At 43.3% G+C, this 17112-nt stretch overlaps 1 protein-coding gene across 1 annotated transcript in view; it reads left to right on the top strand.

Annotated features, from left to right (window-relative positions):
- Positions 1 to 17112, top strand: part of Dnajb14 (DnaJ heat shock protein family (Hsp40) member B14) — a 43491-nt gene that overhangs the window by 10019 nt on the left and 16360 nt on the right. The window contains exons 2-3 of the mRNA NM_001109193.2: positions 5038 to 5209; positions 13960 to 14105. Coding sequence (NP_001102663.2) covers positions 5038 to 5209; positions 13960 to 14105 — 318 coding nt within the window. The remainder of the gene's footprint in view (positions 1 to 5037; positions 5210 to 13959; positions 14106 to 17112) is intronic.

Genomic DNA, 17112 nt, shown 5'->3' on the forward strand with positions numbered 1-17112 from the left:
GGGGTTTCAGGTGTGTATCCTCAAGTCCAATCCGGCTGTCTTTGTCTTGTATGCTTTAGTTCTGGTCTCAGTATTAGCTTGGGCTGGCCCAGAACTCACTGTATAGACAAGGCTGTCCTTGAGTTAGTGTTGATTTTCTTGTTTCTGGCTCTGCTTTCTGCGCCTCCACTCCTAGCCAACCATATCTTTTTGGATGGATTTCCTCCCTTTAATTTAATATTCTTTTATTTATCCAGTGTGTGTGTGTGTGTGTGTGTGTGTGTGTGTGTGTGTGTGTGTGTGTGCATGACAACTTTAAGGAGTTCACTGTCTTCTCCACTTTCCTATGGGTTCTGGAGTTGAACTCAGGTGGCCAGGCTTATTTAGCAAGCATCTTCTTCTACTGAGCCACTCTTCACTCTTCTGTATTTTTGTTGCCTGTGGTCTGGATAAGTGATTTCTTAGTTGCATTTTTGACTGTTGTTTCCTATAGAGCAGCTGCTGGCTTCACCAGTCTTTGTGGTGACATTAACGGTCTTTAGAAGTCACACTTCTTTACCTTTTACATGCCAACCCTTTGCATAGTGTTTGAACTTGATCATTCTTTTTTTCCTGTTTACTTATTCACTTATTACTTACTTATTACTCACAGACTGTTTGGTTATTTAGCCTTTCTAATATACAGCAATTTTCCTGGTTTTGTATGATATTTAAAAGTAAATCTAGCTAGAAAAGAATCTCTCTTGTGTCCTCCCATTTCTCTCTGCAGTTTCATTTTTCATTTATTGTTGTTGCTGCTGCTGTTGTTGCTACTGTTGTTGTTATTGTTGCTGCTGTTGTTGTTATTGTTGTTGTTGCTGCTATTGTTGTTATTGTTGTTGTTGTTGCTGCTGCTGTTGTTATTGTTGTTGTTGTTGCTGCTGTTGCTGTTGCTGCTGCTGTTGTTGCTGTTGTGCCTTCCCTTCCTGTCTGCATTCTGTTCCCTGCAGTTCACTGTATGACCCAGGCATTCCTGCTATGATAAGTGGGTAAAACCCATTCCTTTTTGTGTATTTCCTCAGCGTTGCCTGTAATGCCCATTGGTAATTTGGTTTCTTATTGTTCTGTGGTGTGAGCCATTCTTCACTCTTCTGTATTTTTCTTGCCTGTGCTCTGGATAAGTGATTTTTTTTTTTTTATCCGAGAGCTTGGCAGATACCATTTACAGTTCTTTGCTTCTCACAGACACTCAATACTGACACATAACTTTTTACCTGATGATGGTTCATTTCTGTCATCATATATTAGGGGATTTTGTGCATGAGGCTGTGATTTTACTACTTAATTCTCTTTGGTGTTATTTGAGATGTAGAGAAACTTAAATTTAAGTTCCCAACCTGGCAGGGCGGTACATTCCTGTTATTGCAGCAGCAAAGAGCAAAGGCAGGAGGATTTGGGGTTTGAGGACTGCTTACTCTACATTTGCTGTTTTTAAAAAGTTTTGCCATTTACATGTTGTGGATCACTACTGCTATTCTGATTCCATTGTGATTATATTAAATGCAGGCTGAACTCCAGCCAAAAATTAGTTATGTGGTATGTCTTATATTTTTCTTAGTAACTAATAGATTATTTTATCACCTACAATTACATTGTCAGATGACCTCTTATCTTCTAGACATGGAAAAAGAATGATAGAAGTTTCTATAAGAAATAGCTATATTTTTGCAAATTTGCCAACAGCAGCTGGAATTTTTAATATATAACTATGATTATGTATGTAGAATAGTTATATTGATATGACTTACATACTAAACAATCGATTCATTTAAAGTACACAGTTAAATGGGTTTTTAGTAGATTCAAAGGATTGTGCAATTGTTGCCATAATTTTGGAACACTTTCCAACCTTGGAAATAAAACGATTCACTGGATGTCTTGTCTCATATCATATTCCTCCGACCCACTGACCTACTGACCCCTGTCCTTGGCAAAATACTGATTTACCCTTTTTTTTAATTAAAAAAAGGATTTATTTAATATATATATATATATATATATATATATATGTGTGTGTGTGTGTGTGTGTGTGTTTTGTCTTCATGCACACCAGAAGAGGGACTCAGATCCCATTATACGTGCTACTAACCACCATGTGGTTGTTGGGGATTGAACTCAGGACCTCTGGAAGAGCTCTTAACTGCTGAGTCATCTCTTTAGCAACCCCAGCCTACTTTCAAAGCATGTGTTTACTTGCTCTGTTTTTCTGTTTTTTTCTCCTTCAGTCTCTCCCTCTTCTGTATCTGCAGCCTCCACAGCCCCCACCCCACTCCAGTGGTACTGGAGATTAAATCCAAGGCTAGCTAGTCTGGCCTCTCTGCCTGTGAACTGTATTCCACCGCCTTGTGCTTTTCATATGAATGAAATCATGTAGTATGTGGTCTTTTGTGCCTGGCTTCTTGGCTTGTCATAATGTGTTCTTTGAGTGACAGTCATGTGCTATTTAGGGTCTTCTTATTTCCAGATAGATTTTTACTGTCTGGATGGTCTCTCTTGTGACAGATATTTGTTTTTACTTGTTGTCATTATGCATGATGATACATGTTTGCTTCCTAACCTATTTGTGATTTAAGTTCTGTTTTCCCTCCCTTTTTCTCTCCTTTCATTCGTTCGTTCCTTCCTTCTTTGATTTTGAATCAGAATCTCACTGTTAACCCTGGCTAGACCAGAATTTGCTATGGAGATCAGACTGGCCTCAAACTCCCAGAGGTCCTCTTGCCTTTTCTTCCAGAGTTCTGGGATTAAAGGTGTGCGCCACCACTCCAGCCTTAAATCACAGTTTTGTAATTGATTTATTCTTTAAAGGTGAGCACAGTTGCTCCTTATTGTAGCTCACATGACATTAGTTTGTTGTGTTTTGAAGAAGTGATTTCGTGATCTAGATATAACACTATCAATTTTCACTCCTTTGTGACAGAGATACGTCTTGTGGATGGAGTGCTTGCCTTGCAAGCAAAAGTTTAAATTCCTACAACAACTTGAATGGCATGGTGGCACATACCTGTAATGTGACTCCTGGGTGGTTGAGGTAGGATGTCCCAAGTCATCCTTTACTTCAGAGCAAAGGCCAGCCTAGGCTATTTAAGTCCTTGTCTATAAAAACAAAACAAAACAAAAAAAACCCAGCAGTTAGATTTAACATTTTTTAAATTCCCTCCCTCCCTTCCTTCCTTCCTTCCTTCCTTCCTTCCTTCCTTCCTTCCTTCCTTCCTTCCTTCCTTTCATTTATGTGAATACACTGTAGCTGTCTTCAGACACACCAGAAGAGGGCATCAGATCTCATTACAGATGGCTGTGAGCCACCATTGGGGTTGCTGGGAACTGAACTCAGGACCTCTGGAAGAGCAGTCAGTGCTCTTAACCGCTGAGCCATCTCTCCAGCCCTGGATTTAACATCTTGAACATTAATTAGTCCAAACCGTATAAATTCGAGGTTTACATTATTCCATCCTTAATAATTTCTGTCAGTTATTGAGATGTGTTTAAGCCACCATCATGTTGAATTTTCTGTTATCTTTGTCCTTTTGTTAATTGTAATTATTTACTGATTAGTTTTAGCTTTGACCAAAATTTTCATACCTTATACATACACACATAAAAGAAAACTATAGGGGCTTGAGGGATGGCTCAGTGGTTAAGAGCACCCGACTGCTCTTCCAGAGGTCATGAGTTCAATTCCCAGAAACCACATGGTGGCTCACAACCATCTGTAAAGAGATCCAATGCCCTCTTCTGGTGTATCAGAAGACAGCTCTGGTGTATCAGAAGACAGCTCTGGTGTATCAGAAGACAGCTACAGTGTACTTATATATAATAAATAAAATAAATCTTTAAAAAAAAAAGAAAACTATAATTAATCATACTGCACCATGCATGTGTCTCTAACAACTGGGAACGTATTGTCCAGCCTTACCTCATTGTTCTTATATACCTAGTATTAAGCCTCTGTTTCCCAAATTAAAGTAAATCCTAGACATTATTACTATTCTGTTCATTTGGTGTTTGTATTCATTCATACGGTGACGGATTACTATTCATGTCTATGCCTCTGCACATATGGACACAATTTCATTCTGTCTGAACTATAGATATAATCGTATTCTTTCTTTTAGTGCATGCCTTTAAGTGGTGCAAAAATACTTATTTCTCTGTACATTTGTGTTTATGTGTACAAGAGTGTGTGTGTGTGTGTGTGTGTGTGTGTGTGTGTGTGTGTGCGCGCGCGCGCGCGCGCGTGTACGCGCGCTAGTGCCACCAAAGGCCTGAAGAAGGTGCTGGATTCTCTGGAACGAGTGTGTAAGTGACTGTGAGCTGCCTGATGTGGGTGCCGGAAGCTCACTGTCCATCCCCCGCAAGAGCAGTACTCACTCTTAACTGCTTATGCTTTCTCTTCAGCCTTTTAAAAATATCTTTATTTTGTATATTTGAAAGAATATTACTGTTCAACTCAAGTTGACAATTGTTTTTTCTATTTTAAAGATCCGATTCCAGTGTCTAGTTTTTCTTGTTGCTGATGAAAGTAAACAGAAGTTCTTTTAAATGTACTTCTTTGAACACTCCTAAATCATGCTCTGTAGACAGTTACTACTGAAAAAATGACCAAACTTTGTTTGTTTGTTTTGTTCTGAGAGAAGGTTTTACTGTGTAGCTCTAGTTGTCCTGGAGTTCACAGAGATCTGTCTGCCTCTATGCTCAACTCCGTGGCAAACAGCCTTGTTACTTAAAGAGACGTTATGGAGCCTGAACTGGTGGCTTGTGTCTCTAATCTCGGCACTGGGAAACTAAAGCAGATTGGGCCACGTAATTCTAGGTCAGCCCCAACTGCGTAGTAAGATCCTGCCTAAACAAAGGGAAAACAAAACAACAACCCCCCTCCCCAATAAAAAAACAGAAAGGAGGCGGAAGCCATGTTCAGTCTTCCCGGAAGACCTCATTTTGTCCGCTTTGTCTTCTTCGGGAGTCCTTGAGTCTGTGTCCTGATGTGAGGAGGTTCAGTGTCCTTTATCTGTCTTTCCACAGCATTATTGGAAATAATTATGAAAAACGGAAGCACTGCTGGAAATAGCACGCATTGCCGAAAACCGCCAGGGAGCAGCGACCAGAGCAAGCCCAGCTTCGGGAAGGATGGCACTTCCGGTGCTGGTGAAGGCGGGAAAGTCTACACCAAAGACCAAGTCGAAGGCGTGCTCAGGTAGGCGTGAATGCAAGTGTGCGGCTCCAGCATCCTTGATTGTGATAGGGCCCAATCGACATTCTAATGCCTAAAAAAGGGTATTTAAAGCGCAGTTTAATTGAAGGGAAATGAAGGAGTTACCAGGGTGTCCTGCGTTTCATACTGTGAAGCCAACCTGGAGGGTGTTAACTTTCTGGAAGCTTCCACTCACTTACATCAGCTATATGCCACCATGAGCGTTTGGAATACTTTCTCTGAAATAATGATCGCAGCCTTGATTCTATGCACTGTTTGGACCGTAGTGAAAGAATGAATTGCTGTGTTGTAATATGTAGTTGAAAATAGGAGAATTTCATACGCAGACGGCTGAGAGTAAGGGCAGCTGTGTTCTCAATTTTCTGACCAAGGACGCTTTCTCCCCTTTCCATGAGGCTCTCTTGTTTACAGACACCTGGTGCCCCTGTGCTGCTCCCTCAGTGACTCTCTGTCACAGGAGCCTCTCTCTCCACGCACTCCTGCATGAGGCAGTCAGTGGATCTGAGGAGCAAGGAGCTTGGCTTTAGAAAATTGGCTTACTGACGTCTCTCTTTTTTTTAAACAAGAGTTTTCTTGAAAGAAAAAAAGGCTAAACTCTTAGGAATGAACTGCTTCCAAATAGATTGTTATGTTTCCTGATGGAAGGTAAGGGAAGTGTGCTCTTCTGGGCAACTGACGTTTGCACATGATAGAATCTGAAGACATCTGACTTCTCAAGAGCTCTCAGCGAGAGTGGATTGAACTATCACAAGCGAAGAACCAAATAATGCAGCAGAGGTGGCCTTTGTCCCTTGTCCCGTGTCTCTTCCTTTCCTATCTTTTCCCTCTGTTTTCCCCGACATGATTTGTGTGACATACTGTGAGACTCGCAGTCTATCTATCTAGTAAGGAAACTGACTTGTCACCATGTCTTAAATCCAATATCGATATATTTGTATCGTATTTCTTTCCCCTATATGTGAATGCACAGGCTTGGGTGTATCATTGTGTCTCAATCCACAGTGAGGGAAACAGATTCCCCAGTGAGGGTAAAACCACGGAGGAGGACCTTTGACCGTGGTGATGGTTGCACGCACTTCAAAGGCCTTAAGTGAAGCCACTTACATAGTGCTACACTGAGCCAAATTTGACTTCGGGAAAAGCTGTAGAGAAACGGAATGCTGTAAACTCAGCGCTAAACCAAGCTGTATTTTCCTGTAGGCATCACATTTCATTAGAACACTTTCCATGGATCCCCTTCTTTCTTTTTGGATTTATTTACTTTTACTTTATATGTATGAATGTTTTGTGTATGTACACGTGTACATACTACATGAGTGCCTCAGGTCTGTGGAGACCAGAAACGATTGTCTGATTCCCCAGGGCCTGGAGGAGTCACAGAAGGTTGTGGGTGCTTAGAACTGAACCTGGGTCCTCTGCAGGAGCTTACTCTTACCGCCGAGACATCACTCCAGTCAGCCCCCCACCCCCTAAAATTTTTTATTACAAATTTAATTGTATGTGATTTTGTGACTACACCTCTCACCTTGCAGACTAGAGTTACCTATTTGCTTGGAAATGTCACCAACAAGCAAAACTATAGTTGTAAATTTTGGACAATAATGGTATTCCAGATTTGCTGTTATTTTTTAAATTTGTATTTCCTCTCTCCTCTCCTCTACGGGTGTGTGTGTGTGTGTGTGTGTGTGTGTGTGTGTGTGTGTGTTTGGTGCAGGTGTATGAGGAGGGGAGAGAATACACGTGTGAGAGCACACATAGACACACAGGAGAGGAATTTATATGAATAAAAGAAATATGCGTGTGTGAATGCCCCTGTGTATTTGCTTTTGTTTTCCTCCAGGACTCTAGTGGGTGGGGAATGGGGATGGCACATTCCAAGAGTGAAAGAGTGACAGCTGACAGCAGGAGCGGATATGTCACCAGAGTTGGACAGGCAAAGCCCTGAGCAAGCTTCTGTCTGCCCCTGTAAATTCCTGAGATTGGAGGTGACACCGTTGATGAGGTTGAAAGCTGAGGAGAGTAGGAAAAGAGTCTTTAGGGGTGGGATGGAGTGAGTGCAGACTGAGGGTCCAGCCGTATTTACGGTCGCAATTCCCGATAGATAGATGAACTACTTTAGAAGCATTACCTGTATTACAGACCGATTTTCAAAGCCAATAACTACTATTTCTTAAACTCTACATAATACAAGTTGTATATCTCTCTGTATATAATGTAAACTGTATATATATAATCCCCTTACGGGATGTTTTATATAATTATGAAACATTGTTTTCAGCAAATCCCTAAGCTGTTTGAAATATTTCAGTCAGTCCACTGTATGCACGCTGCCTAGTTGCAGTGTGAACATATCCGCAGTTGACTTCTTAAATGAGGCCCCAGTGAGGCAGCAGATGAGAGGCCAGAACCTGCATCTTGTCGTCTTGTGTTTTGTTTTATTTATACACAGGGGATTTTCCTCAGGAAGGTACTCTGTCTTGATTCAGAAGGTGATTATGAAACAAGTTGCTCAGTAACAGTTTGGCTCAGTGGGGAGAAGCCACGCAATGCTCCTGCATCAGTTGCATAAGTGCGAACACACAGTAAGACTGAAGAAAACTTGTGTAACTAGCGAACAGGCCGTAGAGCCACCGAGCTCTGTGTCACTGAGTTGAAAAACATTTTAAAAATCGAGTGAAACATACATAATATGGTATAGGGTGTAATGTTCCTGCTCTTGATCACTTTGCATTTTAAAGTGCTATTCACTTAAATGTTCCATGAACTGTTCAAGTTATAGAGTTATTGCACCACAGTGTGTGTGTGTGTGTGTGTGTGTGTGTGTGTTGTGTGTGTGTGTGTGTGTGTGTGTGTGTGAGAGAGAGAGAGAGAGAGGTCAGGTCAGTATGTTGCAAGCAGATCTTTAGAGTCTATCAAGTTTTGGTTAGTTGTAGTTTCTGTTTGCAAATCTGGGATGAATGGTTGTAGATACTAGAGACTGTGTGTATCTTGTAAGAACTTTTAATTCATTACCATAAACCACTGGTACTGTAAGCATTTTAAATAGCACCAGTCTTAACCTTTATATGGAAAGCAGAAAAGGTGAGCCAGTTGCTATGAATGGGGCAGATTTTAAAGTTGGTAGAAAATTGAATGTTTTAGATTGAAAGTAAACTCATTTAATTAAAAGTTTACAGATTATTTTAAATGCCATACATGTTAGTGTAGTGATACCTAGAATTCTTTGCTCTAATGTATGTCTCAGAAATGCATATATTAGAGAATCATTTTAATATTAAAACTGGTGACTTGATATTATTGTAAAATGTTTTCTTAAATATCTTGGTACTTAACGCTTTAGATAGGAGTTAGCAAGTACTCTCGGGGAAGTTTTTGTTCACTTGAATACTTTCCCATTACAAGTTCTTCCTGAAAAGAGTTACATGTCTAGTGTACTGATGTAGAGTTAACTCACTAAAGATAATCTCGTTTTAGTTCTGCAAATTTTGCTTGGCTTTAAAATTCATTTTTATAATACTTAGAAATAATTTTGGCTGAAAATAACTCTTGTTTAATCAGTCAGTCAACTTACTACAAATTTGAGGGATTTTTTTTAAAAACTGGTGCTTTAAAGAAGCAAATCGATCCCTGGGTTTTATTTTCTTCAGTGATACCCTAAAGAAACTCTTTAATGTGTTTGCGAGTATATATATATGTATTTTTTTTTCTTATGCATGCTCGATGCATTTTCGTCCTGAGAAAAGTGTTCTCTACAGAAACTACCCGTGTGTTAACAGAAGATTGGCTTAAATGGCTACTGTGATGGGAACAGTGTCTTAGGGAGATGCAGCTTGGACGTGAGGTTAATTGAATACTTTACAAACTGTCTTAGAGTTTTTGCTTTCATGACATTTATGTGAAGGGTACATGATTGTTGTAATTTTGTATTCTTTATGGTTTCTTTAATTAAATAAATGCACAGTGATTACTATTAAAAAATCGAGGGAAAAAACTTTATTGGAAGATTTTAATGCATCTTTGTAAAAGGACCATTTTGTATTTCAACATAAAAGACCATCGTGGGATCTACCAGGCAATTGTAGTTGCACCGGGACTGCTCCTAGGAAATTCTATCTCATTTGAATTAGCAAGACTAGAGCTTCAGATTTGATGTATGCTTCAGTCTCCCCTCTCTTCCTGTGTCCTTTTGTTGTTTGGGTTTTTTTTTTTCTTTTTTTTTTTTTTTGGTTGTTGTTTGTTTTCGTTTTGTTTTGTTTTGTTTTACACTAGGCCCTGCCTGGAAGTCAAGACTGATCCTAAACTCCTTCTCCTCCTGTTCTAGCCTCTCTCAGAGTGCTGGGATTACAGGTGCGGGACCCTGGCCTTGTTAAATTCCCGTTCTTTAAATGAAAGGAAGATAAATCACAGTGAAGAGACACATGGCCACCGTAGTTCTTATAAAAGAAAGCGTTTGGTTGGGGCTTGCTCACAGCTGTAGATGGTTAGCCTTCATGGAGAGAAGCATGGCGGCGTGCATCAGACGTGGCGCTGCAGAGGGAGCTGAGACTTCTACAGTCAGATCTGCAGGCATCAAGAACAAAACATGGGTCTGACCTGAGCATTTGAAAACCCAAAGCCCACCCCCAGTGACACACTTCCTCCATCAAGGCCACACCTTCTCCAGCAAGGCCACACCTCCTAATCTCTATCAAGTATCCCCATTCCCTAATGACCAAGTATTCAAATATATGAGCCTGTTGGGGGCCATTCCTACTGAAACCACAGCATGGGGTAAGGAGTTTATGTGAAGCAGGACTGGACGTGGGTGATTGTCCTGGCTAGTTTGTGTGGCCAGCTTGGCACAACCGTGAAGAAAGAGGCAATCTCAATGGAGGGTTTGCCCAGATAGGATTGGCCTGTGGCTATATCTGTGGGGAATTGTGTTTGTTCATTGTTATGGGAGATGGCATCTTGATGCAACTTGACACGAGCTACAGTTATCTAAAAGGAGGGAATCTCAACTGAGAAAATGCCTCCATAAGAGGGGCAGCAGTGGAAGAGGGGCAGGGGGGCCCACCCAGCCCATCGTGGATGGAGCCATCCATGGGCTGGTGTCCTGGGTTCTATAAGAAAGCACAATGAGCAAGCCATGGTGAGCAAGCTAGGAAGCCGTGCCCTCCACAGCCTCAGCATCAGCTCCTGCCACCAGGTTTCTCTCCTGTTCGAATTTCTGCCTTTGCTGCTTCTGATGATGGACAACTGTTGTATGGAACTCTGAGTGAGCTTCCCTCCCCAATTTGGTTTGGGTAATGGTGTTTCTTCACAGCAGTCGTAACCTACACTAGCACCCCAGCCCTCAGGAGTGGTGCCACCCTGGGCAGGCGGGCTTAGGTTATACTGTGAACGTTTGCTGATCCTGAGTGAGCCAGGGTGAGTGAGCTAGCAAAACAGTGTCCCCCAGGCTGTGTGGGCGCTTCAGTTCCGGCTTTGAGCACCCGTCAGTGCTCCCTCAGTAGCGGATTTCCGGGCAAGCCGAGATGAACTGTTTCCTCCTCAGGTTGTTTTTGGTCCCCATAGCAGAAAGCAAACTCAGCGGCAACCTACAGCTAAGCCTTATCCTACCTGACTTAGTTAGGGGTTTACTGCTGTGAACAGACACCATGACCAAGGCAAGTCTTATACAGGACAACGTTTAATTGGGGCTGGCTTACAGGTTCAGAGGTTCAGTCCATTATCATCAAGGTGGGAACATGGCAGCATCCAGGCAGGCATGGTGCAGGCAGAGCTGAGAGTTCCACATCTTCGTCTGCAGGCGGCTAAGCAGAATACTGGCTTGCAGGCAGCTAGGGTGAAAGTCTTAAGTCCATGCCCACTGTGACACACCTAGTACAACAAGGTGTACACCACCTAATAGTGCCACTCCCTGGGACACGCTTATGCAAACCGTCACACTGTTATTCAGCTCATGGACTGCACCTGGCACGCAGATGCTCTGCAGTGCCACCTGTCACCACCACACCTGCCCTGCCTCAGTCTCTAACATACCTGAGAGAAGGAGTCTCCACAGGTTAGGACTTTCGTTCAGACTGTTGCCTCAGTTAAGGTTTCTGTTGCCGTGGTAAAGACCATGACACAAAAGCAGCCTGGGGAGGAGAGGGTTTGTTTCACTTTACAGTTTGCAGTCCATCATCACCCAGAGGTCAGGACAGGAACCTGGAGGCAAGAACTGAAGCAGAGGCCACAAAGGAATGCTTCTTACTGGCTTGCTCCTCGTGGCTTGCTTAGCCTGCTTTCTTACAGCACCCAGGACCAGCAGCCCAAGGGGTGGCACCATCCACAGTGAGCTTAGTCCTCTCCATCAACCATCAATCAAGAGGAGGTGCCACAGGCTTGACCACAGTCCAGTCTGGCGGGACATTTTCTCACTTGAGGTTCCCTCTTCTAAAATGACTGAGTTTATGTCAAGTTGAAATAAAACTAGCCAGCACAATTCACCCTTTGTCAACTAAACGTACAAGTAATCACTGTTAGATCGTAACTTTTCTTATCGTCCTCAAGATGCTATTAATATCAGTACCAATATGAAATATATTCCAAACTTTAAAAGCCTCACAATCTTTAAAAAAGATTGAGTCCCAAACTGGAAAGATGGCTCAGCAGTTAAGAGCACTGACTGCTCTTCTAGAGGCCCTGAGTTCAATTCCCAGCAACCACATGGTGGCTCACAACTGTGTGTAATGGGATCCAGTGCCCTCTTCTGGTGTGTGAAGATAGCAACAGTGTACTCATATACATAAAATAGATAATTGTTAAAAATTTGGTCTCTTTAAAATATCTGAAGTCAGCTGGGCAAAGTGGTGAATGTGTTAATTCCAGCACCCTGGAGGCAGAGACGGGAAGAGCTCTGTAAATTTGAAGCCAGCCTGGTCTATATAGAGAGTTCCAGGATAGCCAGGACTACATAGACTCTATCTCAAAAATAAAATAAAATACCCAAAATCTCTCTAAACTCCAAGTCTCAGTAAGAGTTTAAATTCTGCCATCAGTGGGCTCCTGTGTTTATAAAGAAAATGAGTTCAGGACTTTCCTTACTCCAAGAGGAAAGAATTAGGGCACAGTCAAAATCAGACCAAAGCAAGACCAAAGTCTAGCCAGCAGTGGGAAGTGTCAGGCTTCGGGGGCTCATATCTCCTATGCTCCAAAGAGCTTGGAGGGCTCGGCCCAGAACATGGAGGGAGTCCCCAGGCTCAGGCCAGCTCCGTGCCCCAGCTGCTGCTGTCCTGGGGAATCACCCATCGTAGTGGCATCTCCGAGAAGACTGCCATTTCTGTAATCTTAACCTTCTCTTGTTTCCTCTCCATGCACGTAGAGTGTCAAGGGTGCTTTCCTAATAAAGGGAGAGCTAAGGTGTCTTCACCCCTGAAATGTCTTCTGAGAATCTGTTGTGTACCAGTCACTGTGGTGGCAAATACATTAAGTAGTGAGAGAAAAAAAAAATCTTCCTAGGCTCTTTCTTGAATTGGTCTCTGAGGGTTTTTCTTCTTCTGCCCCCCGCCCCACTTTCCCTTCCCTCCTCTTCACCTCTCCTCTCCTCCCCTCCTCTCCTCTCCCACTTCCTTCCCTGCCCTTCTCTTCCTCCCTCCCTTATAGTTTCCCAGTTTTGCTCCTCATGACCAGGCCATATAGTTAGCTTACCTGTTACATTTTCAAGACACAGAATATGGGACCTAACTAAAGTTTCAAAGGAAAAGGGAGGCTTTTCCTTCCCTGCTGCTACAGGTGAGCACAGAACCTCACCCTTGCATGCTGTGTGTGCCCTCTGCTGTGTGCTTCACGCCAGCCCTCGCCCCCCACCCCCCTTAGCTTTCAGGATGCCAGGGTATAGGACGCCATCATGATAGAGTCCTCACTGCCCTCAAGCCCTTCAGCGTTTCTCTCTATTCCCGATACAGTTCCAACACTCCCAAGTGTTAGCGGGTGAACGTTTTCCAACACAAACTGATCTCGAAGAACAGCTTGATGGAAATCGTATGTAACAGATAATTTTTAGTCCCCGTTGTTACTTTCAAATGTTTTAACACAGGACCTACAATCCTTTTTGATATCACTCGGTTAAATTCTCAGTAGCAGTCGTGTGGAGTTAATTTGTCTTGGCTCCAGATCTCAGGCCACTGCAGCTCCTGTACAACCCCTGTGCAGCCCCCGTGTGGCCCCTGTGCGGCGCCCTGTGTAACCCCCGTTTAGCTCCTGTGCGGCCCCTGTGCCGCTCCTGCGCAGTTGCCACGCGGCCCCTGCGCAGCCCCTGTGCAGCCCCTGTGCAGCGTCTGGCCCTGCCCTCATGCTTAGCTCCATCTGCTCGGGGCACTAACAAGTTCTCACAGCGTTCACTCCTCCGTGGTGACACACTTTCCCGGCCTTTCTTCCACTCCAGTTGCAGTGAGTGCACTGTGCTTCATCTGTATTCCTCAGGGGTTCACCTCTCTGTGGCAGTGACAAACTACACTGTGGACAGTCTGTGGGTGGAGCAGTGGTCTGCCTACCAAAGTGAGAATGGAGCAAACAGCCTGCATCACACCCACAGATATTCCTGATACCATTCTAACAGAGTGACGTCATGTCCCGTATGCCGTTCTAACAGAGTGACGTCATGTCCCTTATACCACTCTAATAGTGATGTCATGTTCCTTATACCATTCTAACAGAGTGACGTCATATTCCTGCTTAAAATTTACCCTATCGTTTCTTGTTCACAGCATAAACAAATGTAAAAATTACTACGAAGTCCTCGGAGTTACAAAAGATGCTGGTGATGAAGATTTGAAAAAAGCTTATAGGAAGCTGGCTTTGAAGTTTCATCCAGACAAAAACCACGCCCCTGGAGCCACGGATGCTTTCAAAAGTAAAGTAACTCGTGAAGCTTCACCACAGCCTTTTCTAGAATGTACTTTACAGGGCTTCAGAATATGAAATTCTGCTCCTCTTCGTGTGCATTTAGAAAGCAGCTTAAGAAGAGTCTAACAATCCCTTGAATCTTTAGGACTAGCTTCCATTACTCAGCCGAGCAGAAGCTGCATGGCTGCAAAAGTCTGCAAGCTGGTATTCACATTCCTGAGAAACATCCAGGTACCAGGCGTGCCTTCTAGTGGGTTTCAGGCTGCTGGTTTGCATTACCTTCCAGCCTAGACATATGGCCCCAAGTCAGCGAAAAGTGAGTTTTATGGGTTTTTTCTAGACATGGCCCAGAATGGAGATTTCCTAGACAGGCTGTTCCGGGGATGTTGGTAGTGCTCTTAGATTTCTATGACACCTGGTCAGGTTTTGTGATTCCAGAACTCAAACCCAAGGCCATGCCATGTTAGGAAAGCTGCTGGCACTGAGTTGCAGCTCTGGTCCTTGGGTTTATGAGCTCAGGTCTTGCTGTGCAACTCAGGCTGGCCATGAACTTGACAGCGTTCCTGCCTCTGAGCGCTGAGGTCACAGGTGTGCACAGCACAGTTTTGCACTCTTTATACCCTGGGTTAATGATGTGATTTCTTCTGCTTCTTCCAAATTGATTACTTTCCTCTTGTCTGTGTTTTCTGTTTTACTTCCTAATCTTCTTTAAAGTTTTGGTGAATTTAGTAAACACTATGTAAAATAGGAGTACGTATTAGGTAACCGATTTGATTTCTATTTTCATCTTACCTGAAAATCACACAGCTGTCTGTTCCCTCCCCTGGTTTGGTGTATAACTTCACCTTTCCAGGAAGCACTCGGTAGCTTCTCTCTGGCAGATCAAGATGCTGGCACAGGACTCCTGTGCCTTGAGTGTATTATTAAGTAAAAGAACAATAGCAATAATTTCATGATTTCTTCCGGTTTCATTGTAACAATGTGTTATCCGGAGTGAAACATTTAACCTAGGGATTGTTGATTCTCGAGAATTTGATATTCAGAGGGCAGTGTTTGGTGTTTCCAGTAACATGCTGGGGTCTAAGAATAGAACAAAGGAGGTGTTATGTTATAATGGTTCAAAAAAGATTAGTTTTTCATAAATTGTTTATAATCTAGGTATTGTGGAGCATGCCTATAACCCCAGCTTTCAAGAGGCAGATCCCAGAGGATCACAAGTTTGAGGCCAGCCTGGTCTACATAGAAAGTCCCAGGCCAGTAGAGCAATGGACTATAACATTCATTTTTGTTTTCCCATCACAGCTAGAGGGAGAGGCGAGTGGGGAGGGGAGGGAGGATATTGTTTACAGGACAGTTTTATTTGTTGAAGGAAGTTGCCAAGGAAAATGCATTTGGGAATTAATATTATATTCCAGTGGAAGCGCTGCCAAAGCTGTTTTTATGGCAAAGGGAGGAAGGCCCCACTTCCTTAAGGTAACAGTGGCACAGAAAGAGTAGGAAACCCAGGGTGAGCAGGTAAAGGTCCTTGTCACCAAGCCTTGTAACCTGAGTGTGAGTCCTGGGATTCATGTGGTGGAAGGAGACAACTGATTCCTACAGGTTACACACACACACACACATGCACATGCACACACACACACATACATACATACATACACAAATAAATAAATGAAACAAAAAGTTAAAAAAAGAAATCACAGGAAACAGTATTGTAACAGTTCGCCATGAGTTTAACTTAAACCCTTTCCTGTCTTCTCTTGAGCCTGCCACACTCTGGCGGTTACCTCCAACACCATGATCACGTAGGTGGCCCTGGTTAAACTCAGTCGGTCCCACACAAGAAAGACACCGTATAGGATTTCTAGTGCAGGGGCATAAGCAAGGCTGGAGAGTGTCAGCACTCAGAATGTGTGTTTAAGATGATCAGGGCAGATTTAGTAAAGTTATGACAGATCTTGACAATGGGCGATCCAAATAACATTGGCCATAGTAATTCTTCCTGAACTGGAGTGATAGCACTGTGGTAAGAGCACCCAGTGCTCTGAGGACCCAGGTTGGATTGCTTTCTTTAACTCTAGCCCCCAGGGGACCCAGCACTCTCTCATGGCCTCCACAGGCACTGCACCCATGTGCCACAAGCATCCAGGCAAGCTCTTCATATGCATAAAAGTGAGCAGTAGTAGGCCAGGACATGGTCGTACACACCTTTCATCCCAGCACTCAGGAAGCAGAGGCAGGCAGCTCTCTGAGTTTGAAAAATTCCAAGACAGCCAGGACCACAAAGAAAAACCCTTGAAAAACAAAACAAAACAAAACAAAAGGTACCCAGTAGTAATTCTTCTAATGTTAAGAATATTAGGCTTGGCCCCAGGTGTGGTTCTGCACATCTGTAAAGCCAGCACTTGGGAGGCAGAAGCAGGGAATCCTGAGTTCTGAGTCTCCTTGGCTACATAGTCAGTTCAAGGCTAGTCAGAGTTGTATGCGACTCTGTCTCAAAACTAATAAACAAACAGGGGAGGTGGCTCAGCAGTTAAGAGCACTGGCTGTTCTTCCAGGAGATCCAGGTTCAAATCCCAGAACCCACCCGATGGCTTATAAGTGTCTATAATATCAGTCCTTTGGTATCTGATGCCCTCTTCTGACTTCTGTGGGCCCCAGCCATGTTCAAGGCACACATATACATGCAGACGAAATACTTACACACATAAAACAAAAGTAACTTTAAAAAAACGAAAGAGGATGTCGGGCTGGCTGTACCTGCGGTGCTGTAGCTGGGGGTAGAATGTTTGCCCAGTGTGTGCAAGGTAGGGTTTGGTCTCTAGTTCTACAAAACAAAAACTCCGAAAACCTCAGAGAATGTTAAACTAGTTTCTCCCATTGTGCGTCAAAGTCTTATGAGCACTGCGGTTCTTAGGACAACACTAAGACTATGGTGTCTGTACCACAGCCTCACTGTTGCTCTTTTGATGCAGCAGACGCCACAGGTGTCGCACACTAAGCCAGCCAGACACTCA

Source organism: Rattus norvegicus, chromosome 2 (assembly GCF_036323735.1).
Source record: "Rattus norvegicus strain BN/NHsdMcwi chromosome 2, GRCr8, whole genome shotgun sequence".
NCBI classification, from domain to species: domain Eukaryota; kingdom Metazoa; phylum Chordata; class Mammalia; order Rodentia; family Muridae; genus Rattus; species Rattus norvegicus.